Raw genomic sequence first — 27,264 nt, 5'->3', positions numbered from 1 at the left:
TGCATTTTTCTAAAGGAGTTCTTTATGTCTTTCTTAAAATCCTCCTCCATCATCATCATGATCAAATGTGATTTTAAATCTAGATCTTGCTTTTCTGGTGTGTTTGCATATTCAGTGTTTGTTTTGGTGGGAGAATTTGGCTCTAATGATGTGATGTAGTCTTGGTTTCTGCTGTTTGGGTTTCTGTGTTTGCCTCTTGCCATCAGGTTGTCTCTGGTGTTACCTTGTTCTGCTATTTCTGGCAGTGGCTTGACCATCCTATAGGCCTGTGTGTCAGGAGGGCTATAGACCTGTTTTCCTGATTTCTTTCAGCCGGTTATGGCTGAAAGAGTGTTCTGCATTCAGGTGTGTTGTCGTTCCTGTCTATTGGCTTTCAGCTGTTCCAGAGTCTACCAGGTAGTCACTTTGAGCAGAAAAGTTGGTCTCAGTGAGGGCAGCAACCAGAATGGCCTGCCCCTACCTCTGGGTTTCTGTGTGCAGGGGACCCTGATGGCGCTAGGTGTTTTCCTCTTGAATTAGAAATGTGGGCACACAGCAGCAAACCACTGAACTAAGAACGGGACCACTGTTGAAGGAATCAGAGAAAGGATTGGAAGAGCTTGAAGGGGCTTGAGACCCCATATGAACAGCAATGCCAATCAACCAGAGCTTCCAGGGACTAAGCCACTACCCAAAGACTATACATGGACTGACCCTGGACTCTAACCTCATAGGTAGCAATGAATAGCCTAGTAAGAGCACCAGTGGACGGGGAAGCCCTTGGTCCTGCTAAGACTGAACTCCCAGTGAATGTGATTGTTGGGGGGAGGGCGGTAATGGGGGGAGCATGGGGAGGGGAACACCCATATAGAAAGGGAGGGGGAGGGGTTAGGGGGATGTTGGCCCGGAAACCAGGAAAGGGAATAACATTCAAAATGTAAATAAGAAATACTCAAGTTAATAAAGAAAAAACGGAAGAAAAAAAAAAAAAGAAATGTGGGCACAGAGTAGTCTCCTCTGGTTTCCCAGGCGTACCTGCCCCCCTGAAGGTCTAGTTCTCCCTCCCACGAGATTTGGGTGAAGGGAGCTGTTTGACTGGGTCCCTTCAGATCCAGACCCAGCCTGGACTGCAGGGCTCCTGCAGCTTGAGTGCCCCTATCTTCCTGTTCCCAGATGCCCTATACAGTTTCCTCTTGGGCCAGGGATCTGGGCAGAGGTGGGCAGAAGTGGTGGTTTCTCCTGCCCTGCAGTCTCAGGAGTGCTTACCTCTCTGGGTGGAGAGCTCTCTCTCCCACGGGGTTTGGGAGCAGAGAGCTGTGGGCCAGGACCAGCGAGGTTTGGGCACCAGCTAATAACTGGAAGTGTCTGGTCCCAGAGGAATGTTGCCTTTGTGTGTCCTGAGTCCACCAGGCAGGTCACTTGGAGCAGAAAAGTTGGTCTTACCTCTGGTCTTGGGCCTGAAGTCGCTCCTCAGGGCTAGGTTTCAGCTCTCCATGAGGGCAGCAATCAGAAGGGCCTGCTCCTCCTTCTCCAGGGTCCCTGTGTGCAGGGGACCCTGATGGTGCTAGGTGTTTTCCTCTAGAGTAAGAAATGTGGGCAGAGAGTAGTCTCCTCTGGTTTCCCAGGTGTGTCTGCCCCTCTGGGTCTGAAAGGAAAATTATACATATTTAAGGTTTAAAAATATGAAGTTAAAAGAGTAAGTTTCAAAATTCACAACCTTAGTGCTAAACACTGTGAAAAGCAAGTCCAGGCAGCCCTGCCCTGCCACTAGAACTAACAGACCATAAAAGAAAAGGAATGCAGAACAGACCAGGAGTACTGGATCTGACTCACAGGCCACCTGGCAGGAAGAGATAAGCCCCCAGCCCCTGACGTCCAGGACGCCCCAAACCTGCCAATGTGTGTAGTTATACCTTATTACCTCATCATGTGAAATAGCCAATCATATGTGAACATGTCTATATGCCTCATTTGAATCCACCAATCCCCATAACTATGCATCTGCTTCTGTACGCCCGCTTCTGCTTCCCCAAACCCTATAAAAGTCCCATGCTGGAGCTGCTGGGCACGCAAGTCCTCCGAAGAGACTGTGTGCCTGCAGGTACCTCTGTTTTCCAATAAACCCTCTTGCTGATTGCATCCGAGTGGACTCGGCTCGGTCATTGGGCGCTTGGGTCTCCTCCTGAGGGAAAGGTCCTCTCCGGGGGTCTTTCAGGTCTAGCTCTCCCTCCCATGAGACTTGGGTAAAGGGAGCTGTTTGACTGTGTCCCTTCAGATCCAGGCGCAGTCTGGGCCACCTTCTTATTCAATTTATGGTTTGCATTTATGTTTGAACTATTAGTGAACTTAAAAAAAAAGTTGGAAAAACCATGTGATCTATTTCCCTAGAAAATGTTCAAAAACTAGAAATGATTACACTGCAGGGCATTATTGCATTAGAGCAGGAGAAGAGACCAAGATTAGGAGGAGGAAGGAGAAAGACAGCAGGGTAGAATAACTTATAAATTAAAAGGGAACTTAGAAATTAAGAGAGCAATGTTAGAGAGAGCAGAAAGAACAGACAGGCTCCTCCTTACCACAGGACAGAACAGGTGTTTTCTTAATAGCAAGGCAGGCTTAGTCTTACTAAAGAGAACAAAACTCTTACAAACTTAGGTTTAATTCACTTAGCAATAAAAGGAGAGAAGCTTTTTCTTTCTCTAGGCAATAAAGATTGGAGCTCATTTTTCATCCAGAATGAACTAATTCTTTCTGCACTGGCACTCAGTCTTTTGCTTCATATACATATGGAAGTATGGACCTGTGTGTAAGTATGTAATTATGAGATAAGGATGTGGCAAGCTTAGCTGGTTTGCATGGAGGTGTATAAGTGTGTGTGCATGAGTTTGTATATGAATGTGTATGAGTATATACATATTTGCTTATGTAAAAGTTTTCCTTCTGTCAGTGACTCTCTTCTCCTGGTTCAATAAAAGTGTATTGCTCCAAACCTCCCTCCCACCTGACAAGCCAGTGGCAAGGCTTCTGGGCAAAAGAGTAAAGAGTCCTAGCAATTATTCCTTTACTTAGACCACACATCAAACCCCCACCCCTCCTGTTAGGCTACAGGTGTTAATTGCACAAGCCAGAGGCTTTTGACCTCAGGATAAGTAAGAAAGTTACTAGGATTTTTTTTTTTAAAGAAGCCAGCAACTTTAACATTCAGCATAGTTAGAGAGCTTAAAGGCCAAAGAGCATCAGTCTTTAAAACTACATCCAGGGATTATTGATTTTTGAAACTGCTTCTGGAGACCACCAGTCTTTAAAGCTACCTCTATATCCAACTCTGTGTTCCACTTCAGTCCATTCCACACTTGGCAGGCTCCCAGCAAATTAATTAAAATAGGAGTTAAGAAAATGCCTAGAAACAAAACTAAACCTGTTTGTGAAATCTTAACAGCAACAGTTCTTAGAGAAAGTTCACTATGTTCAGTGTCTGTATCACTAAAGAAGAAAAAAAAAGAAACTAAAAACATTGGTCAAAAAAGCATTTAACCTATGAAGTTAGCATACTATTGATATGCTAAGGAAAACCACAAGTGATGCTAGAAAAAGAAAATGAGGTATTAATGAATGAAACACAAAACAGATTATGGTTTTATTTTTCAAATTTACTTTAAGTGAAATCCAGGTGGGGGAAAAGGAGCAAAGAAATCGATTAACCACTTAACTGATTAACCAATTAACTGATTAACCAGTTAACAGATAGCAAACAAGAAGAACATAAAAGAAAAAGTGGTCATAGTATAGGAAAATCAATAATCATTAAAGACAAAGAATGGAAGTGCTGAGAATCAAATTGTTTGCTGTGTTCACTGAGGTGAAAAAATGAGAAATGCAGCCAAGAAGTCAGAAGTTTAGAAATGCTAAAATGCTATCTCACCCCTGAGGAGCCCTAAATATCTCAAATCTCAGACCCTGCTCTCTGCCAGTAAGTCGGTAAAAGGTCACATTTCTTGAGCCCTTGTGGAGGGCCGTCCTCACATTCTCCATTGTAAGATGGCGCCGCCGATATCCGGCAGGATGCACCTAATAAAAGGGCAATACGCAAGCGCCTGGTAAATTCCTCACTCAGGGGGACACGTATGCTGTGGTACGTCATCTGGCACATCTGGCAGCGACCAGTCAGAGAGTGACACGTCCGAGGCGAGGATAGTTTCCTATATAAGGGATGGTCTTTCCCTCACTCGGGGTCTCCGTATTGTAAGCTTGTGCTCTCGCTCTCAAGATGCATTAAAGCTATTTCTGCAGAAGGATCCTTTGTGTCCTGCGTCATTCTTGCTGGCGAGACGTAGCGTGGGACAAGCCCTCGCTCTGTGTAGGTCCTTAAGTAGTGATCCTGGTCTAGTAAGATAACAGGAAATGAGCTGACCAACCGCTTATCTAGCTTCTGTAAACAGCTTGCGCCATAGAAGGAAAGCCCTTGTGACCTGTCTTATCTGGTTTTGGTGGTCTTTGGGGATGAGCGGATCTTTGGTGGTGGTTAAATATGTGTGTTGGATAAATGAACAAATACATTTTCTTTATGCTATATAACAATAGTATATTGTGAGAAAAATATGAATTTGCAAGATTGATCTTTGGTGAAAAAAAGACTCTCTGTGCATAGAGATAAAATTCTGAGGCAAACGTTCCTAACATATTTTTACATTTTTAAAATTAATAATTAATTAATTAAGACTATGTGTATTTGGATTCATGTGTGTGGGCATTGTGGAGGTCAGAGGTCATGGTCAAATGTTCTTCCTGTTTCTCAATTCTCCACCTTCTTTTTGAGTCAGTGTCTCTCATTGAATCTGGAATTCGTTCATTCAGCTAGACTAGTGGTTGTTCAGTAAGCCCTAGAGATCCTCTTCCTTTGGCTTCCCCAGCAGTAGGATTTGTATTGAAGGTTCTTACCGTAGTGGTAATGGCAATTGAATTCAAGTCCTCATGCTTGTGTGCCAAGAGCTTTACTAACAGCCATTTCCTTAACCTGAGAAATTTTCATCTCTTGACATGCAAGTCAGGAGAATGAGTATGTATAGATGTGACAAATATTCTTGAGCTGCATGCTGTAAATTCACAGAGTCGGTGTACTTTGCTCTCTGTGCGGATATGTCCCAGTATGTTTTACCTTAATGTGAAGGGCTTGTATATGGTTGAACGCAGGGGGAGAACTGTTTAGTGTTTGTGCATTACTCAGTTTTCCTGAGTCATCCTTTACTGTGAAGCTGATTGCTAACCATGAAGATAGTTCATGTAGCCTTCTCAACACTTTAGAGTCTCTGCTTGTAGAACAGGTAAGTGCCTCATATGACCCTGGAAGTAGTTAGATTTCTTCCCCAACTCAAGAGCACAGGATTCATTTTTTTTTTTTAAATCATCCACTATTTGAAAAGAGTGAAAGAAATTGAACTGTGTACTTTTGCTACTATGGTAGCATTGTCCAGCAGATTTTCTCACAGGCTACCTGGTTCCCTTGGGAAACCCTAGGGTATCTTTATTGGCTATATATGCATTCATATGAGTGTATACATGCGTGTGTGTGCATGTGTGTAGGTTGTTTGATTCTACTTTTTGAGATGGAGTCTTACTATGCAGCCCAGGCTAGCCTCAAATTCACTCCAATCCTCTTGCCTCAGGCTCCCAAATGCTGGAATTATAGGAGTGGGCCATCATATCCAGCTATCATGGCTATGGATAATGATAACTCAAGGGTATGGGTTATACTTAGCCAAGGTACAAGAAACACAGGCCAGAGTCTATGTGGGAAATCAGACACAGGTTTCTACTATTTTCTCCCAGTATAATTGCATAGATAGTGCTTAACTGCCCCAAGCAATCATGTATGACAATTTATATTCTCTATTGCCAACCAGGGAAATCCATCTGAGGTTTGAGGTACAGAGATCTTCTTCTGTCCAGCCAGTTAGGCATGAAGCCCTGGTATGGCCGAGCCTGGTCTGTCTCCAGACTCTGTAAGACAAACTAAGACCATACGGTTGAAAGTTCTCATACCATCATTTATTTCCATAAACTATTCAATGCCTCTGATAGCCCAGATATGACAACATTCTTCTTAAGAATGGTGTTCCAGTATCATCCTCCTCGAGTGTCATGGATGTCTCTCAGAAGTGCCAGGATAGGCAGGTCAAAAAAGATTCTGAGGTGCTAGTTTGTAGGGAAGCCACAACAAACTGTCACAGTCAGCATGGCTTCAGCAATGGAAATTGATTACTTCAGAATTCCCAAGACTAGTTATTTGTAGGACTGACTGGAAATTCCTTCTGAAGGAAAATCTCTTACCTAGTTTCAGAAAGGTGGTAGCAATATTTGGTATCTCCTGGCTCACAGAAGCGTCATCCTGACCTCTACATTCATCCCCATCTGGCTTTCTCCCTGTGTGTTGTCTGAATGTCCTTATTTTTATTTTTATTTTTTTTAATGAGGATATCAGTCATTTTAAATGAAGGGTCATTTTCCTTCAGTCTGACCCCATGTTAATTAATCATAGACATCGTGACCCTTTCCAAGTAATGTCATGTTTTGGGACACCGGAAGTTGAGTTTTCAACATAAACTTTGGGCAGAGGAGAGGAAGGAGTACTTTATACCACAGTAAATGAAATGTCAGACTATATTCTTTTCTGACTTCCCTATTTTCTGTCTCCAGCTCTTTTCCTTCCATCTCTTCTATAGTTAAGATAGAACTTACCCTTCTTTTGATTTAGGAATATATCCCCTGACAAATGGCAAGACTCTTTAAAGTAACTACCTCTAAGAATGGTTTGTTAAAGATGTTAAGCCTAGCCCTACCTCCACATGACTCCTCACAAAGAACCCTAAAAAGCTCTGACAATGGAGGTGGACTCAGGTTTCTCATTCTGTACCTTTCTCTTTCTTCTCTTCCCAAAGCTCAACCTCAGGCCCTTTCAATTTACTTTGATGATGATGCCTCTCTCCTGCTTTAGAAACAGAATAGAGATCATGTGGTAGAACAAATCATTATATTTTATTAATTCATGTGAATAAAATATTTTCCAGAGAACAGCATTGTTAACAATATTGAACAGTATTGAACAAAAATGGTTCATGTTGATCACATTTTTTAAGTGATAATTTCTCAAAAACTTGTTTCTCTTTGGGCCATTTGATTTCTTCTATTGATATTAAAAATATATTATTTTTGAAGAATTCTCTCACCCTTTGGAAGTGATCTAATATAAACAAATGTACTGTATTTCAGATGAATTAAAAATAGATACAGTTGTAATCATTTAATTCACTTTTTAAAAATTTATATACGCTAAAATTACTTGTGCTCTGCTGACAGGAGCCTGATTCTCCTGAGAGGCTCTGCCAGAGCATGACAAATACACAGGTGGATGCTCACAGCCAACCATAGAACTGAGAACAGGGTCCCCAATGGAGGAATTAGAGAAAGGATTAAAGGAGCTGAAGGGGTTTGCAACCCCATAACAACAGAACCAACCAACCAGAGCTCCCAGGGACTAAACCACCATCCAGAGAGTACACATGGACAGACCCATGGCTCCAGCTGCCTATGTAGCAGAGGATGGCCTTGTTGGGCACCAATGGGAGGAGAGGCCCTTGGTCCTGCCAAGACTCGACCCCCTAGTGTAGGGGAATGTCAGGGCAGGGAGGAGGGAAGGAGTGGGTAGGTGGGTGAACACTCTCATAGAAGAAGGGAGAGGGGGGATGAGATAGGGAGGTCTGTGGATGGGAACCCAGGAGAGGGGATAACATTTGAAATGTAAATAAATTTTTAAAAATCCAATTTAAAAAAAAGAACTTGCAGCTTTGTCAAAATTCAGATAGCTACCTCAATATATTCTTAAGATCTTAAAAAACTACTTTTACAAAGCTTTATCTTCTAGTATTTCCCAAATTCATTTGGGGGCTGGGGAGATGGCTCAGCAGTTAAGAGCACTTGCAGCTCTTCCCAATGACTTGGGTTCAATTCCCAGCACCTACCTACAGCTCACCACTGTCTGTAACTCCAGTTCCATGAGTTCAAACAATTCTCATAGATACACATGCAGGCTAAACACCAATGCACATAAAATAAAAATAATTTTTAAAAGATTCAGAAAGAAAGAAAGAAATGGGCTATTTTAAAATATCATTCTTTTAAAAATCACCATCTTCAGACCATTTTATGATACAAATCTTGGTTTGTATATATTGATTGTTTCTTGCCACTTTACATGGTGGTTTCCTTGATGAATGTGGGCAAGAATGATTACAGCACAGTACAAGTGGGGCTTACCAGTCAGGTGGAAGCTCAGGCCATGAAAAATGGAAGAGAGACCAGGGGTTCAGAATTCAAAACTGGTCTCAGCTGCACAGCAAGTTTGTAAGCAGCTACATGAGCAGACTACCTGAGACCCTGTCTCAATTCCCCACTGCCCTGAACAAAAACAATTTAAGAAGGAATCGGTAACTGTCTGTCCTTCAAGCACATTAAAAGCTGAATGGGCACACTGGATGGAAACAAAGGGTAAAAACAGAATCGTTATGGCTTTGCTGATAGTCCTCACCCACACCCTCACCCTGGGTCTCCAGTCTGCCAGGCAAGTCCTCCAGTGAGAACCTCTAGCCCCGGGACATCCTGCTTTATGTTCTTCTTTAGGACTTTCTAGACTTCCAGTTCTGTCTATACTCAAGGTGCATTAATATTGGTATGTGGATTTGTGTCTTGGCTGTGTCCATCTTGTGTCCATGACCTTGTTTGGGTCATGGTTATGGTCAGCACCTGGAAGCATGCCAACCTCTTTGTTGTCCTGCTAAATGCTAAACAAATCAAACTCCCTATGGTAGTCTCAGACTCCTGGGTTAGAACCTGTTTTTATATTTTTGTATTTTATATTTTATATTGTATCTTGTATTTTATATATTTTGTTATTTTTGAATTAAAGTTCGGTAATTTCCATCAACAATCTAGAACACATTGAGCTAAAGATACTAGTAAAGCATTTTCCAACAAACTATTTAGATATATTTAAATCTTCTCTTCATCAGAGCTAAGTTGAATTAATACTATACACAAGTTAAGCATGGTGTATTCTGCTCAACTTAATCTGAAGATAGCAAGACCCCATTTATTTCTACGACTGGAGGGGATTAATCAGCTCAAGATCCCGAATGAAAGACAAAAAAAACTCCACTGAAGAAATTTCCATGTTCAGTATTCGTCATGAAATGGGTATTCAGGATGATCACTCCACCTGCCAAGACAACCCCACAAGAAGAAGACAGTTTAATGGTGTCACGGCTGTGTTACCAGCATCCTTATGTCTTGTTTCTACTCCTTTCCCTATCATTCCCCCTTGTACTTCCTTCTCATTTCCCCTTAAGTCAGCACCTTTCCATGATGATTCACACAATAGGTAGGCATGGAAAAGTTGATTGTGGCTACATCATTTCATTCATAACAAAAGGAGATGAGAGACTTCCGGCCTGTACTTGCATTCAAAGTGTTACTGTTTGTAATGAGGGTGGGGATGATAATGACCCTATCTTGTACTGTTACAATAATGACCATGACAATGACGATGATGACCCTAATTTTTAAATAACAAAGGTAAGAGTATCTACACCAGTCTGCAGTGTGTGTATGTCTATCATGGAATGTAGCCAACATAGCTTTCTGCAAGAACTACAAAAATATAAAATAAACATTGCTTTCCAACGGTAGAGTTCAACAAAACAGCATCTGAGAGGAGGCATAGCTCATTTCCCTTCGAAGACACAGTTTTTTCCATAAATCAATGGAGCTTAATCTTCATATCGCTTTGTTGATTTTCTAATTTTTTTTCTGAAGAATGAGTCACTTTCCCCTAATATTGTTAAAATTGATATTAGTATTTCAAATGTAAATTCTGAAATGTTTTAGTAGAAGAAAAATCAATAGAATGTTAGGCCCATATTATTTCTTCATTTAACGATACTTGTGAGTAGAAGTGACATATCTTCTGGAGATATTGATTAACTATGGTTTAGTTTCCAGTAAGATATTATGTGTGCTTGCATTTTTTCATGTGTTCTGAGGCTGGGTGGTATGTTATGATGTCAAGCAGTGTTCTCCCTGGAAAACTCACATCCAGGAGCGGCTTTATTACAGTAATTCAGAAAGTCAATACTAGTGCATCCAAAATACTTTCCGACTCATGAAGTGATGAGATCAATTCTAACTCTAAGCATTTATCTTAATGGGTGCTACCTAACTCATTGCTTAAAGAGAAGACCAAATGAAGTTACTACCAACGTGATTTGAGAAATCAAAAAGCATAACAAAATGTGTGCATACATATACACAGTTGGCTATCTGTGTATAAGCCGCACTGGTTTTAATTTAAAAGACCTGCAGTGTTTAGGGAACAGTGTCTTGGGAGACATCTGTATATGGTATGTGGTAAAGTCTCAGAAAAGATGGCTAGCTGATAGGCAGAACTTGAAGCTCTGAATCATTTATTTTTTAAGAGATTTATTTCATTATTTGTATGTGCATAGGTGTTTTGGCTTCATGTATCTCTCTGCACCACATGCATGCCTAGTACCTGGTGAAGTCAGAAGAGGGTGTCCTGAGAACTAAAGTCACAGACGATTATTAGACACCATGTAGATGCTGATAATTGAACTCAGGATCTCTGGAAGAGCAACCAGTGCTCTTAGCCACTGAGCCATCTCTCCAGCTCTATTCATTTATGCATTTATTTTTTGAAAGAAGTGTCTTCAATATGCATTTCTGGCTGGCCTGGAACTCACTGGGTAGAACAAGCTAGCCTTGAACTCACAGAGATCCACCTGCTTCTGCCTCCTGAAGGCTGGGATTTAAGGTATGTACTACTGTGCTCGGTTTATTAATTTAGTCCTATTTTGGGGTATTGTGTAGGTGTGAACTTATGTGCACTGCAGACCTTTACAGACCAGTAACTCCCTTGGAACTGGAGTTATTGGTGATTGTGGGCTGCCTGATATGGGTGGCGGGAACTGAACCCAGGTCTTCTAAAGAGCATCAAGTACTCTTAACCACTGAGCCATCTTCCCAGCCCCAAAGCTCTGAATCTTACAGGCAAGAAAATATTTGACGTAAACTCTAGGTTCTTGGTTCACAACCTGACACTCTTTCTACTACTATACAAGCAGGCCTCTCAGAATTTTTTAAAACGGAATTTACTCTAACTTGGGTTTTGCTTTGAGTTTTAGTTAGATATAAGCAGTGTAATTTCAGAATTTGTGTTGTTGCTCTAACAGGTGTAGCATGAAGGGTTAATCCTCCTTGTCTCCACGTCATGTCTTTACCTAAGTGGCAGACATTCAGAACACCCTGTTCATTCCTCATCCTGGTGTTTCTATGGGCACAGGTGAGGGTTCCCAGGAGCCTTATTGTTAACATGTGACAAGCACTGCCTGACTAGTGACCCTAGGACACTTACATGAGCATCTCCACAAAGCGCACGTTTTTATTCAAGGCTTCAATGTCCTTCATTTCTTCTTTGGTGAGAGAGAAGTCAAAGATCTAAATAGTGGAAATAGAAGACAGAACATTTGTGAAGATGAGCCAGGGAGTGGAGACAGTAAGGGAGAGCCTCGGATGAGGCTCTTTGTGAAAGAGCCAGTGTCTCTGTGAGTGTCTGAGAGAGCTGGGTTCCTGTATGTGTGTATGTGTGGTGCATCGAAGGGGAGGGTGTGGGGCAGCTTGATCTTCTGCTCTGACCTTTGCCACTTTTGCTTGGGACCGCTCAAACTTACCGAAGAGTGAGCATTTAAAACTGTCCCACATGTGAAGAATTTTCATTTTTTATTTAAAACATTGGATTTTTTAAATTCTTGACTATTCTTGACCTTAAACACTGGAAAAAAAAAACCCCATATTTTCTAGCCTTTAAATCTGATTATTCTTTTCATTTGCATCACCCTGATAGCCAAGAATGTTGAACATTTCTTTGTGTTTCTTAGCCATTTGGATTCCTCTGTTGATAAGTCTCTGTTTAGCTTTGTACCTGTTTTTTTTTTTTTAATTGGGTTATTTAGTTTGTTGATGTCTAGTTTCTTGAATTCTTTGTATGTTTTGGGTATTAGCCCTCTGTCAGATGTGGAGTTGAAGATCTTTTCCCATTCTGTGGGCTGCTGCTTTTTCTTATTGGAATTCCATTTCACAGCTGCCAGAATGTCTAAGATTAAAAACCATGAGTGAAGCTCATGCCAGCAAGGCTGTGGATCAAGGGGAACACTCTTCCAGTGCTGGTGGGAGGGAAAATTTGTACAGCCACTTTGGAAATCAACATGGCAGTTTCTCAGAAAGTTGGAAATTGATCTACCTCAAGACCTAGTTACCCCACTCCTGGTCTTATAACCAAAGGCTGCTCCATCCTATCATAAGGACACTTGCTCAACTATGTTCACAGCAGTTTTTTTTTTTTTTTTTTGTAATAGTCAGAAACTAGAAACAACCCAAGTCTCCTTCAACTGAAGAATGGATAAAGAAAATGTGGTACATTTACACAATGGAGTATTAATCATCTGTTAGAAACAATGGCATCATGAAATTTGCAGGCAAATGGATGGAACTAGAAAAAAAATCATTCTGAGTGAGGTAACCCAGCCCCAGAAAGACAAACTTGGTATGTGCCCACTTGTAAGTGGGTGTTCCCTGTAAATTTAACGACAATCATGCTACTGTCCACAGACCCAGGCAGGTTAAGTAACAAAGAGAGCTTAAAGGTGGAGGGGCACAAGAATCTCCCTGGGAAGGGGAAATAGAATACATTCCCTGGGATTGACTAAGGAAAAGTGGGGTTAGGAACGAGAGGGATCAGAAGTGGAGAGGGAGAAAATGATTGTAATTGGGAAGCATTCCAGGGGTGCGGTGGATCAAGCGCAATGGAAATTCTATGGAATCTGCGAGAGAAACCCTAGCTAAGGGCTCCTAGTGATGGGGGACACGGAGCCTGAACTAGCCACCTTCTGTAACCAGGCAAGGCCTCAAGTAGAGGGATGGGGACACCAACACAGCCACAGAAATCTTCAACCTACAGATTCTCCTGCCAGCAGAGGGTGCTGGGACCAGAGCCTAGCAGAATTGTCCTATAAACAAACAAAAAACAAACCCAGAGAGACTTCATCCAGCAACTGACAGGAGCAGATGCAGCGTCCCACAAGCAAACAGGCAGAGTTCCACAAGTCCTACAAAGGTGAGGAAGGATCAGGGGAACCAGAGGAGTCAAGGACTCCAAGAGAACAAAGCCCACAGAATCAGCAGACTGGAACTCATGAGAACTTGAAGAGAACAGGGAGACTGTGTGGGTCTGACCTAGATACTCTACGTATTGTATGGGTGAGTAGTTTGATGTTCTTATGGAAATCCTAACAGTGGGAGTGGGGGCTAACCTTGTCCCTTTTCCCTACTTGAGGGACCCTTTTTCTCCTACTGGGGTGCCTTGCCCAGCTTTGATGTGACGGTATGTTTCTGGTCTTGTTGTAGCTTGTTTTGCCGTGTCTGGTTGATGTCCCTGGGAGGCCAGTTCTTCACTGAAGGGAGGAGAAGGGTTTGATCTGAGGGAGATGGGAGGCATGGGGACAGGGGCTGTGGGGCAGGGAAGGCAAACTGCTGTTGGCATGGAATGTATGAGAGAATTTTTTTTTTTTTTTTGGTTCTTTTTTTCGGAACTGGGGACCGAACCCAGGGCCTTGCGCTTCCTAGGTAAGCGCTCTACCACTGAGCTAAATCCCCAGCCCCGAGAGAAGAATTTTTAAAAAGGATAAACTTGCTTATTCTTATAACAACAACAACAACATTTATGTCTTGCTTTGTAGTTCAAGCTGGTCTGGAACATGCTGGGTATCTGGGGCTGGTCTCTACCTGACAAACTTCCCTCCTGGGAGGGCAGGTGTGCACCACTATTGAAGCTTCTTTTCTCGTTCAAAACATCTTTCTAGAGGGTTGTTACAATTATTTTTCTCTTTGTGTTCCTCCCATTTGTTTATCTAGTGTGTATTTGTGTTCATGGGGAAGTCAGAAGATAACTTGCAGAAATTGGTTCTCTCCTCCCACCCTGTGGCTCCTCGGAATTGGACATTTGTTTGTTTTTGTTTTTGAGGCTGGGTTTCTCTGTGTAACCCTGGCCATCCTGGAACTTACTTTGTAGACCAGGCTGGCCTCAAACACAGAGATCTACCTGCCTCTGCCTTCCCAGTACAGAGATTAAAAGTGTGGGCTACCATGTGCACCTCCTACGAGTTTTTTTTTTGTTTGTTTGTTATTTTTGTTTTTGTTTTTTTTTTTGTTTGTTTTTTTTTTTTTTTTTTTTTTGGTTCTTTTTTTCGGAGCTGGGGACCGAACCCAGGGCCTTGCGCTTCCTAGGCAAGTGCTCTGCCACTGAGCCAAATCCCCAGCCCCGAGTTTTTTTTTTTTTTAAGTGATGAAAGTTTCATCTTTAGCCTTTAGCCACTGAACCATCTTGCTAGCCTGCTTTTATTTTTTCCTACCTTTTATACTTTATGTTCTTGTTTTAAAATTAGTCTGTATCAGCATTTAATATCTTTATTTTCACTAAAATCCGTAGAGTTTATCTGTTTATAACTTATGACTGTGTAAGCAATCTGTAAGCCCATGCTCTTTGTAAACCGGCACTGCTATAGGATAATAGACACATATGGGATGGAAAGTGGGCGGCTCCTCTTCACTCACTACCCTGCTTGGCGTTAGGAGAAAGTACGGTGTGCAGATGTGGTGTAACTACCTTCCTTTACTTACGTATCATGGTTCTCATGATCCATCCCATGAAGATAAAGATAAAACCTTACTTTTTATTTATTTACCTTTCACAGGATACACTAAATACACTTAACTAACGGATCCTCTCCAGATCATTTCTGACTGTTTTCAAAGAATTCTTTTCTTTGATTATTTATTACCCAGATATTGACGTTCGATTCCCAACACCCACGTGCTGGCTTACAGCCACCTTTGACTCCAATTCTAGGGGATCGGACATCTTCTTCTGGCATCTGCAGGCACCAGGTATGCGGGCAGTGCACATATGAACATGCAGGCAGAACCCCGACTTACATAAAATAGAATGAAACACCTAAAAATATTAAACGCTTTAACTACATTAAACCCAGTGCCACACAAACCAATAGCTCAAAAGAGGGGTCCTTCCATGGATTTACTTTTTGCGCACAGTAGGCCCCACTCCGTGGCCCTACTGTGGATCCTACTGACAAACTGCAGCAGATCTTGTGAGATCACAGGCTTCATGAAATCAATAATGAGAGAAGATTTGAAGATTTATTCTAATTATAGATGCAGTGTTTCCCAAATAAGAACAAGACCGGGTTTAAAAGCCTACTTTGGCAGGTGTAGTAACATATCAATATGTCTATGTATCTATAAATATCTATCTCTATATCTAATTGGAAGAAAAGAACAGCCAAAATTAAAGTACCTTTTCAGATGAAAATATTCTTTCTAGGATCATTCTATAAAAGACTGTATGTAATGCAGGCTTCTGTGCTGTGCTATCATTCAGTCAAGTGTCTTTAAAAAAAACAAAATAAAACAAAACAAAAAAAAAAAAACAGCACTGATTCTGTTTCTTCTAGGAGTCAGTATGCATAAGTAACCAGAACCTAAGTTTGCCATAAGTGCACTTATTTTTGTAAATTTTGGTTTTTAACTTAAGATGAGCTTTCGAATTCTCCCTTTCTGTGTTGTTTCTAATCACTATTTTCCTTTGTTCAGTGTGGATTGATTTTTCTGTGGTCTCTTTTATTTCATGGCACAAATTATTTTACATGAGTAGAGATTTCATACTATAAAATTAAATTAACTGCCAGATAATCATGCCTGTAGCCTCAGAACTTGGAAGGTGGAGGGAGAAGCTTCAAGAGTTCAAAGCCACCCTTAGCTACACAGAAGGTTTGAGGCCAGCATGGACTGCATTTGACCCTCTCAGAAATGCACATCAACCACCCAAGCTCTTTCTTTTCTTCTCAAAACCTCCATATCATATCGTTTCCTGTCAGAGCAAATGTTCCAAGAGGGAGAGCAGTCAACTAGACTAAATGTGGATGAAAGCCGTGACCCCTCACAGACTGAGAATGGAGTCCCAGATCTGCTCACACAGAAGTCCCTGGTGACCCTGAGAAAAGCTGCCCACAGAGACCGCCAGGGTGAGAGTTCAGTTTTAATGGATCTAAAATAGGAGAAGTGAATTGAGAGGAGATCTCCTTTTCTAGAGGTTGCCTGTAAACAGGAAAAGAGAAGTGGAAGTGGTCAGAGAAAGTCTACTTTTAGTCTACAAGTATGTCTGGAGTATGTTTGTTGGTGGGAGTTACACAGGCAGAAGAGTTTGACCTCCAGGACACAAAAGGGACAGGCATGAGATTGATGCTGTGCTCGTTGAGGGTCATCCCAACGTTCAAGGACATTCCAGGGGAGTCAGAAGACAGCACCATCTTTCTGCATGTCTGAAGGTAGTTCTCTTACCTGAAAGTTTTCTTTGATCCTTTCAGGGGTAGTACTTTTAGGGATGACAACCAACCCTCGCTGGATGTCGAAACGCAACACAATTTGAGCTTGTGTCTTATTGTACTTTTTCCCCAGCGAGGTTAGGAGTTCATCCTTTAACAAGGGTGGAGAAGATACATTCACCCTTGAGGAGGAAGGGAGGGAAGAAAATACATGTCACCTTTTGATGAAAGACAAGAATCCATTGGTTACCAGCTGGTGTTCTCATTCACTGGTTACTGCCAGGGCACTTAAGTCACCTCTAGTCAATTTCTCTGAGTGTAACAAATTATGGAATGAAGAGGTGCTCTAGCATGAGAAGATCAAGAGAGGCAGGTGGGTTGGGCTGACTCAGAGGGCACACAATAGCATGTGTGTATATATACATGCACATGCATACACACACATATATATTTTTGCATGCATACACACACACATATATAATGCGCATGTATACACGCACACATGCATATATATACATATGCATGCATACACACACATATGTACATGCACATTCATACACACACATATATACATGCACATGCATACACACACATATATACATGCGCATACATACACACACATATATATACATGCACATGCATACACACATATAAAAATATATACACACATGCATGCATATACACATACATATATGTGCATGCATACACACATATACACACACTTGCATGTATACACACACATATATGTACATGCACATGCACACACACACATATATACATGTGCATGCATACACACATATATTTACATATATATACATGTGTATCCATACACATACACACACATATATACATGTGCATGCATACACACACATATACACACATGTGAATATATACACACACATATATACATGTGCATGCATACACACATGTGCATGTATACACACATACACACACATACACACATACACACACATACACACATACACACACATACACACACATATATACATGTACATGCATACACACATATACATACACATGTGCATGCATATACACATACACATACACACACATATATACATGTACATGCATACACACATGTGCATGTATACACACATACACACACACACATACACACACACACACACCAAGCTCTTTCTCTCTTCACGTGTGCAATGTGGGGTGAAGAATCTTATAGAGAGCTTGGTCTGAGGTAGTCGTATGGGAAAGGCAAAAAGATCGGAATGAAGAAAGTAGCTCTACTCTTGCCATCGGATCAGACAGACATTCTCCTAAGGCTCCTTGGATCAGGGCAGACATTCTCCTAAGGCTCCTTGGATCAGGGCAGACATTCTCCTAAGGCTCCTTGAGTCCATCAAAGGTATTGCCACTGTGTGCCAAATTCAACAACTTAAAAGCTCTCAGAACACGATTGCAGAAACTCTGAAGTATCATGAGTTTTCATCTGTTTGCTGGGATCTTGACACGAGCAGGCCAGTTCTTGAAGATCCCACAGCCAAAAGGAGTCTCCCACTCAGCTAATTCACACTGCTTTTGTGCCCTATCCACACAGAAAGAGACATTCCTTGATGGGAGTCCAGCATTACTTACCATAACGGGTTGCGACAGGTCCCTAAGGGGCTGTATGCGACAATGACGATGTCATGCTGCTGGCAGAACTTCAAGAGTTTTGTCTGGGTGAAATACGGGTGGCACTCCACCTGTGTGGTGGTGACATTAGAGAAGAGAACAAAGCGAAGGACTTTTCAATGCAGGTTCACATGGCTTTGAAAGCGTTCTTCAGGCACTGCTGAGAGGACACGGTGGGTAAAGGCGCATGCCACCAAGTAAGTCTTGTGACCTGAGTTCCAGTCCCTGGGATACACGGAGTGAAAAGATAGAACCAAATTTCGAAAGTTGCGCTCTGACCTCCACACACATTGTGTGGCACGCACGCACACGCGCGCGCACACACACAGACACTAATAAAAACACAAAATGGGGGTTGGGGATTTAGCTCAGTGGTAGAGCGTTTGCCTAGCAAGCGCTAAGGCCCTGGGTTCGGTCCCCAGCTCCGAAAAAAAAGAAAGAAAAAAAAAAACACAAAATGGAAAAACTCACAATCACAAAAATAGCTATCCAGAAAGGCAGAACAATGTGCACTCCTGGATTCACTGACACTATGTGAATGTGAGTGAATGTGATCCTTAGCTTAGGAGAGGAGAGCATTGTTAGACCAGATGACACAGAAGTTTGGCAGATTTTTCTCTTTTAACTAGGACTTGCTCTAGTTTTATTTTATGTATGTGAGTGTTTTGCCTGCAGGTGGGTGTGCGTGGGCACCACACGTGTGCAGCAGTGTCGTGGAGGCCAGAAGACAGCATCAAGCCCCCTAGAACTGGAGTTGCAAATGATCGTGAGCTGCTGTGTGGGTGCTGGGATCCAAACCTGGATCCTCTGCAAGTCTAACATGAATGTGTTTCATGTAATAGAACATCATATTTAAATGAGGCTGGCTCTCTTTTGCAGTGAGACATTTCCCCTAACCTTCATACTCCCAGGAGTATTTTCCTGTGAATTCCCATCTGTTTATTCTGCTTATGTTCTGTTAGGCCTTAGAGGTCTTTTCCCCCCATCAAGTATTTTGATTCACTTTGTATTAGCCTTTTAATTCATAAATATATGGAATCATTTATTATATTAAAAAACCCATCACTTTCTATGTTTTGCATGTTCTTTGTTTCGAGCAGTTTTTTCTCAGTTCCAGAGACTTAACCCTGGCCTGTGTGCGTGCTACATGAGCATGGCCATGATTTGGCTGCAGCCCAGTCCCCCTTCCGGTACTTTCACATCCACCCAAGTTTTCTTTATGACTTTTTCAAGGCTTCCCTTTGTATACATTGTTCCAGAAAGCTAAGTCCTTCTGTTGCATTTGCAAATGACTTCTGCCTTTAACCTTGGCCTGTGTTATGCACTTATTTCCTCAACTTCTCGAGCCTTGCATTATTTTAAATCCTCTTTATCTTGCCTTTATTTGGCAATTCTCATTTCCTTCCCATTATTTTTCTTCTTCAAAAACAAAACAAAACATCTTGGGAGCTCAGTGGTTAAGAGCACTGACTGCTGTCCCAGAGGTCCTGAGTTCAATTCCCAGCAACCACATGGTGGCCCACAACCATCTGTAGTGGGATCTGATGCCCTCTTCTGGTGTGTCTGAAGAGAATGACAGTGTTCTCATATACATTAAATAAATAAATCTTAAAAAAATAATCTTGGTTATATTTGCTTGGATTTGAGCTTTCAAGAATGGCTTAATTTTTTGTTTTGTTTTGTTTCTTTGAGACACACTCTTTCTCAGGCTGGCCTCAAGGCTCACCTTCCTTGGCCTCTCTAGATGTGCCCACCATGCCTGATTGGGTTGTTTGTTTTGTAGGTGTGTGTGTGTGTGTGTGTGTGTGTGTGTGTGTGTGTGTGTGTTTAAGACAGGGTCTCACTCCGTAGCATCAAGGCAGGCCTTGAACTATCATATAGCACAGACTAGCATCTGACTTTATCCATGACCCAGTCTGACCCTTTTTCTTAAGGGATGTGAATTGAAAGAAATTGAAAGATTGGTCTAGAATCCAGGACTCTATGGCTTCTATGGAGCACCTGGAAGACTTGGTGCTGCAAAATCCAGAAGCTTTGTTATAATTTGAAAGTTCTACTGGATATCTCTCCCCACTCAGCAAAAGCCACTCTGTTCTACCTGGTTGGTGACAGGCTTGTACTTGAGTCCTGGCTTGTTCAAGATGACCTCCAGCTGCCTGCGGTTAAAATTAGACACCCCAAGGGATTTCACCAAGCCAGCGTCTTTGCAAGCTTCCAGTGCCTATAGGGTAAATGCCAACAGTCAAGAAAGATGCTTTCAGGGGGCTAGAAAGAATGTTGCTGTGCACACCCACCCCATCCCCATCCCCAAGTAGATGCATATTATAAACACTAAAACGAAAGATTTTGATAGATTCTAATATATGCACACACTAATAAAAATCACTTTCACTTTCCATTTATAAGCACCTTCTGTGGAGGGTGGATAAATATTTAACACCCAGCTATCCAGGTCAGGAAATAGCAACCCAGTTTACAGCATTTGTCAATTCCTGTGGTATCACCTTCTGACGAGGCTGCATTCAAGCTAGCCAAGGGACATCCCTGACCATTCAGTTGGAAGGAGATTTGCAGAAGCTGGTGTGAGTGCCTTTCAACACACCTTTGCAAAGACAGTCTCTCTCCCCTCCCCTGGCCCTCCTGCTGCAATCCTGATGTCATAGTCTGTGGATCTATTCCAGCATTCCTACACTGGTTCACTGATTCCGATGTTGTATCAACGTGGCACTATACAATTTCTGTAACTACGTAGCAATTCTTTATTATTTATTTATTTTCATTTTTTATTGCTTATTTTATTTATTGGCATTTCACATGTTATCCTCCTTCCCAGTTCCCCCACCCACCCACCTACTTCCTGCCTCAGCACCCTAGCGTTCCCCTACCCTGGGTCATCCAGCCTCCAGGGGACCAAGGGGCTCTCCTCCCAGTGATGCCCGATAAGGCCATCCTCTGATGTAGTAACTCTTAAATTTATTGTTAACTCCTTCAACTTCTGTTTTGTTTTTTTTGTTTTTTTTGGTTCTTTTTTTTCGGAGCTGGGGACCGAACCCAGGGCCTTGTGCTTCCTAGGTAAGCGCTCTACCACTGAGCTAAATCCCCAGCCCCTCAACTTCTGTTTTAATTAATTTTTTAAGTTTATTTTTGATGGGTCTGGAGAGACAGCTCCCAAAGGACCCAAATTCGCCACCCAACACCCACATTACACAGCTAACATCGGCTTGTAACTCCAGCCCTCTACTGGCTTCCATGGGCCTCCACACATGGCATATGCTCATGCAAAAACAAATAAAAACCTTCAAAAATTATTCTTTGAAAATTTCATACATGTATACAACGCTTCCCCATCATGTCTCCTTCTTTTCTTTTTTTCTAAGTCCTTCGGGGGCATTGCAGATGTTTGTGTTTACATATAAATTTTAGCATTAGCTTTTTTCCTATTTCAATGGGCGATTTTAGTTTTTGCTAGGATTTATTGAGTCTTTGGACAAGTCTGGTGAGAATTAACACTATAACACATTGAATATTAAGAGATGATGTATGTTTCTCCATTCATTTAGATCTTCGATTTCTTTTAGCTAGCTATACAGTGTAGTTTTTTTTAATGTTGAAAGCTTATGCATATTTTATCAAATTTCTATCTAAATATTTAATATTGTCTTTTTAAGGATTTAATTTCTAATTGTGTGGGGCTAGCATATGGATTGCATGCAGTTGGTTTTTCTTCCTTTTTGTCTTGTGAATTATTTAGATGTGTTATCTGTTCCTAAATATTTGATGTTTTCTCAGATATCTTTTTGTTCTTGGTTTCAGATTTGACTTCAGCTTAAAAGGACAGCACACTTTGCGTAACTAGGATACTTACTGAGATATTTTGTGGGTGAGAAAACATTATGTCACATTTTCCCATGGGTATTAAAAAAACTGGCGTTCTTTTGTTTGTTTTCCTTTTAGACTTACTCAGTTTTATTTATGGGTACGGGTAAATTGCCTTCATACATGTCTGAGCATCACATGTGTGCAGTGCCCTCAGAGGCCAGAAGAGGACATCGGATCCTCTAGAAGTTATAGATAGTAGGTGCCAAGCGGGTGCTGGAAACCAAACCTGGGTCTCCCACACCAGAAGCAAGTGCTATTAGCCCCTGAGCCACGCCTCCAGCCCTCTGAGCCACGCCTCCAGCCCTCTGAGCCACGCCTCCAGCCCTCTGAGCCACGCCTCCAGCCCTCTGCTGTATTTTGGTGGAGACTTCTATGAGAGTAAATTATGTCAAAAGGTTGATCACACATGAATCTCATAAATGCTACGGATTTTATGTGTAGCTATTATCTTAATTAGTGATGGGCCCTGAAATCTTTAATTACAAACATGCATTGCTCATTTTCTCCTTTTTGTTGTTTTAGCGTAGGCTTCATGCCTAAGCCCCTTTCTAGAAGCTGAAATAGTCAACCCAGATTTCTCTGGATTAAGGCTAACCTAACTTTTTTTTTCTATATGCTCTTTTTTCTATTCATATGCTTCTGTCTTTTTTTAAAAAATTGTTTCATACATATACACACATGCATACACATGCACGTGTGTGTGCACACACACACAGTGGGACTTGGTTTTCTGCATTTTGGCAGACTCTCCCTTTTCAGTGAGGTGCTTTCACTACACATTGTAAGATTATCGACATCACCACATCTTCCAGATGGGTGTTCGTTCTCTGATTTACGTCATTCGTTTTCCTTCTTCCCCGGCCTTTTTTTTTTTCCAGCCGATTGCTTTTTATCATGCTCTTTTATTGATGCACTTACTACATTCTGAGAGGTTTAGCTCTTTTTCACCTAGTACTTCTCCTTGATATCCTGAAACCACATTATAATCATTGTGGGAAATGTGAAAGAAATATGTTGTCCTTTCTATCAAAGGGGTACATAAGACAAGGGAAAATCACCAATTTAAAAGACAACTCTTAAAAATACCACGTAGCAGAAAAATCTCTTCTCAGGTCAGCGTTTTCCTGAAATCAAAACATATGTTCAAGTGTATGTTCTGTGTAAGGCTGGGTCCTGCTTATCAACTGTTTACTACATTTAAGTCAGCTGACCGCATAAGAATGTGAGACCGGGCCTGTCCACGCCCATTGGATAGCCACGCCCATTGGATAGGCACAGGACCCCTTAAGCTAGGAATAAAGCTGGACGACTGCTTACCTGGTTTAGCACCTACACACCTTTCTGCAGAAGTAAACTTTTCTGCACTGCTGAAGTATCTCAGAGTATGCGGTTGTTTTTCTCGAGACCCCAGGCCCATTCCCAGTACCATGCAAGCATGGGTTTCTTTCCTCTTCTTTCTGTACTTAGTATCTTTCCTTCTTCAAATACTGCCATTTTCTTCCTTCCGTTTTCTTAACAGAATTCTAATTTTATTTTTTTCTGTTGCTCAGCTTTCCCTTTCATACTGAAGTGGTGGTTGTTGTCATTGTTTTGGTTTCTATTGTTCATACTAAGGGTTTTCCTCATTCTGATCCTTAAATTCTGTATTGTTTCTAACTAATATGCATTCCCACGCGTTCCTAAATCGTTCCTTGTTGGTATTTTTTTTTTTTTTTACTTGTTTGCTTAAGTGGTTTTTGTGTGGTTTTTGGCTCTTTATTTGTTGGATAGCCGATCTCTTTTGAATGCCTTTTAAGACAAAACGTTTCTTGGTCCTCTGTTTTGTTTACATTGGGATACATGACTGAGATAAGTTTTCTTCTGAAGCAAATGCGCGGCTACTTTGGGCCATGAACTGTTTTTTTTCCTTCCAGGCATCCCTATAGAAGGGAAGACCAGACTCCCAAGTTCATCACAATAAAATAAGTAAGTGTATGTCCTCTTGGATGTAGACTATGGCTATCAGAAAACCCTCCAGACTGCTCTGTGACTCACACCCTCAGCTGTGACCCCCAGAAAGAAATAGGCAGAAATCCTTACACATCCTCATTTTCTTGGCTTTGGATTGGCAGGTGGTGTTGGGAGTGGAGTCAGGGAGAGGTGAATTGCTGTGTCAGGGTACACCTTCTGCACTAATCCATCCCCCAACCAGCATAGAGCGTTCCTTCCCTGCATACACACACAACAGTTTTCTTACGTTCCTGAACCTTCCCACTCATATACTCCCAGGGAAAAGAGCCAGGACATGGTCCAAAAATGGAACTAGAATAATTTTTAGCTTTACATGGGCTATTTTTAATTTCTTTTAGATGTCACATTAATTTTTAAAACTCAATTTTACACTACTGAGTTATCTCATCTATGTTTTAAAATACTGTTTTAGGTAGAACACATTCTCTGTATTTCTTTTCCCATTCCTGGTAATTACTGTCTTCAGTGAGAATTAAGAAATCTTCACCACCAAGGCTAGCTGATAGGGCTAAGTGCATAAAGACACTTGTCGCCAAGCCTGATGACCTGAGTTCCAGGACCCACAGGGTCCCCAAGATATGTCTTGACCTACGTGGTATAAGCATACACAGACACACAGACACATAGACACACAGACACAGACACAGACACAGACACACACACACACACACACACACTTTCAAGATTAAAAGAAAGACTTATTGAGCACCTATAAGGGGAGCTTTCATATGTCTGCACATGTGGCTAGAAATTCTGTTACTTGTTATTGAATATAACGACATTGGCTATCAGGGCTTATGCAGGAATATAGGGGCCTCAGGTAAAAATAGAGGGCTTTTACAATAGCTACTGACATTATGCAATAGATGCCCACATGAACTCACCTCCCACGTGGCACACAGATTTGATTTGTGGTATATCACTCGGCCATTCTCATCTTTAGGATAAAATTCCTCTCCAGGCTATAAAACACAGAACATTTATTTATACTTAAGAATTAAAAATAGACAATTTGAGCTCTCAACAGGTCAATATACTGTGACCTTGCCAATCAAATTTACCAATTTATATACTTTACTAGTAAATATTCTAGGTACATATAATATTATGGTAGCATATAAAACATGCATATTTCATAAAGTTATATACCTTATTATACATTACAGTATCTTTTTAATAATATATGATATGTAGTTATATAGAATATGATATTTTATAATTGTGGGGGTCCCTGCAAGTGTCACAGCTGGCAGGAAAATGATCCAGGAGAGGTAAGAATGAAACTTGACTCGGCTCAACTTAGCCAGTGTTGGACCGAACTTTTTGAAGTCTGACACCAGTTGGTTTGTTTTAGTCATATTTAAGAACCACAACTTTGGAAAAATGCTTCCTGATGACAACTCAGTCCCAAGTTACAACAAATGTGTAACATATGTTCACATGGAAACTCTTTACAAGGCTTCTTCTATAAAGATGTGGGCTCTGAAGCAATATTCAGGATACAGGGGGCACGGGTCTGGGATACACAAAATATGCATTCTAGGGGGTATGGGTGAAGCCTGGATCTACAGATAGCAAAACGTCATCAGGTTGTAAACTACAGTCTTTTCCAGCATGCCACGAGGAAGACAGGTAACAGTCTTTTCCCTTTGAAGAGATAAGTCTGTATGTTTAACTCTCCCAGCTTCTCCAGTGTTTATTTATCTATGTAAACAAGGACCTCTTGCCCTCAGTATATTCTTGTTTCTAAGTTTTAAAGAAAGAAAATAGTGGCCATAACAGAGGGCATGGTTGAGTGCATTACCTCTATTATACATAGGCACACATATATAATATTATAAGGGTAATATAAGGATAGCTATCAGCGGACCAAGGAAGCCATATTCACCATGACGGGCATTCAAAGGTCACTTAGAGATTTTATCTATCTCTTTGTACAAATCATTAACCTGACCATCAATAATGTTAGAAAAATCCGACACATTAAAGTGACACATGCTAAGAAATTGTTGAGAACCAAAATTAACCAAGATCTCTTGATTAATTTCTGCTAATATTTTAGCCATAATATTAATAGTTTTACTAGTCATGTAGACCATCTTTGAGACTTCTGTTTGTATGTCAGCAACCATCCCTGTGATTGGCAATAAAAGAACATAAAAACCACCTTTAGTACAGCAAACGCCATCATACTGTCTGCTCTTACAGGTGTGTCTTTTAAGAACCTGACCAAAAAACATTGAGATTTTGCACTGACAAGCTGAGAGTTAATGTACAATACAGTCAGTAAACATAAGAGCAACATTTTGGGGTCTCTACCCAAGGACACACAAGTGTAGTCTCCTTGCTGTTTCCCCAAAGTCTCCATTTCTGAGACTTGATGTCTCTCCCGACAAGTCAGCAAAGACTTACGATTCCATCCTGTCTTAGTTAGGGTTTCTATGACTGTGAACAGACACCATGACCAAAGCAACTCTTACAAAGGAAAACATTTCATTGGGGCTGGCTTACAGTTCAGGAAGAGATAGCAACACTAAGTCTGGTTTGAGCATCTGACACTTCAAAGACCACCCCCAGTAACATACTTCACTCAACAAGGCCACATCTAACAGAGCCACACCCTTTGGACTTATGGGGGCCATTTTTATACAAACAACCACACATCTCCTTTTGACAAGTTTGTCGTCCACTTTCAGATATTTCACTTCTCTGATGGCCTTTGGGATTTTGTGCCAGATGCATCCAACTGTGGGAACTGTGGGGTTTTATTTATTTTCTGGAAAGACATAAGCATAATCTCACCTTGATGTTAGATCACGCACCTTCCATTGATTAGTTTTTTAGATCTTATTATTTAACAGAGACTTTAGACAGGATCATTATCAGTTTTTAGTTTTAATGGAACTCTTTGAAAGGACATGTACAAGGTCCTGTTTGGCAAAGTCAAAATTTAAATATAACACAATGCTATTTTTCTGGGTCTCATCCCACACCTGCGGCATGAGTCAGGGAAAGACAGTGTACCTATCTATAGTGAATTTTGAGCATAGGTTTCTACATACTGACAACAGAGAATATCCAAGACACAGATAACAGTAGTTTCAGATGCCAATTTGATGTTCATTCACTGTGATGGTTTACATTGGCTCCAGGGAGTGGCACTATTGGAAGGTGTGGCCTTGTTGGAGGAAGTGTGTTATTGTGGGGGTGGCCTTGGAGACCCTCC

The 27,264-nt window shown here is 41.3% G+C and overlaps 1 protein-coding gene across 3 annotated transcripts in view; it reads right to left on the bottom strand.

The window, feature by feature from the left end:
* Positions 1–6,987: 6,987 nt before the first annotated feature.
* The window catches only part of Akr1d1 (aldo-keto reductase family 1, member D1), a 33,256-nt gene continuing 12,979 nt past the window's right edge, over positions 6,988–27,264 (bottom strand). Inside the window, exons 4-9 of one of the 3 annotated variants that reach the window (NM_138884.2) lie at positions 24,923–25,000; positions 20,248–20,370; positions 18,111–18,220; positions 16,516–16,681; positions 11,459–11,541; positions 6,988–9,247 (exon numbers count right to left, since the gene is read on the bottom strand). In NM_138884.2, the coding sequence (NP_620239.2) occupies positions 9,205–9,247; positions 11,459–11,541; positions 16,516–16,681; positions 18,111–18,220; positions 20,248–20,370; positions 24,923–25,000 (603 nt within the window). In that variant the 3' untranslated portion in view covers positions 6,988–9,204. The remainder of the gene's footprint in view (positions 9,248–11,458; positions 11,542–16,515; positions 16,682–18,110; positions 18,221–20,247; positions 20,371–24,922; positions 25,001–27,264) is intronic. The other 2 variants (XM_006236285.3, XM_039106993.2) reach the window with 2 other exon arrangements.

This window comes from Rattus norvegicus, chromosome 4 (assembly GCF_036323735.1).
Source record: "Rattus norvegicus strain BN/NHsdMcwi chromosome 4, GRCr8, whole genome shotgun sequence".
Lineage (NCBI taxonomy): Eukaryota > Metazoa > Chordata > Mammalia > Rodentia > Muridae > Rattus > Rattus norvegicus.
This window is presented reverse-complemented; position numbering and strand designations above follow the sequence as displayed.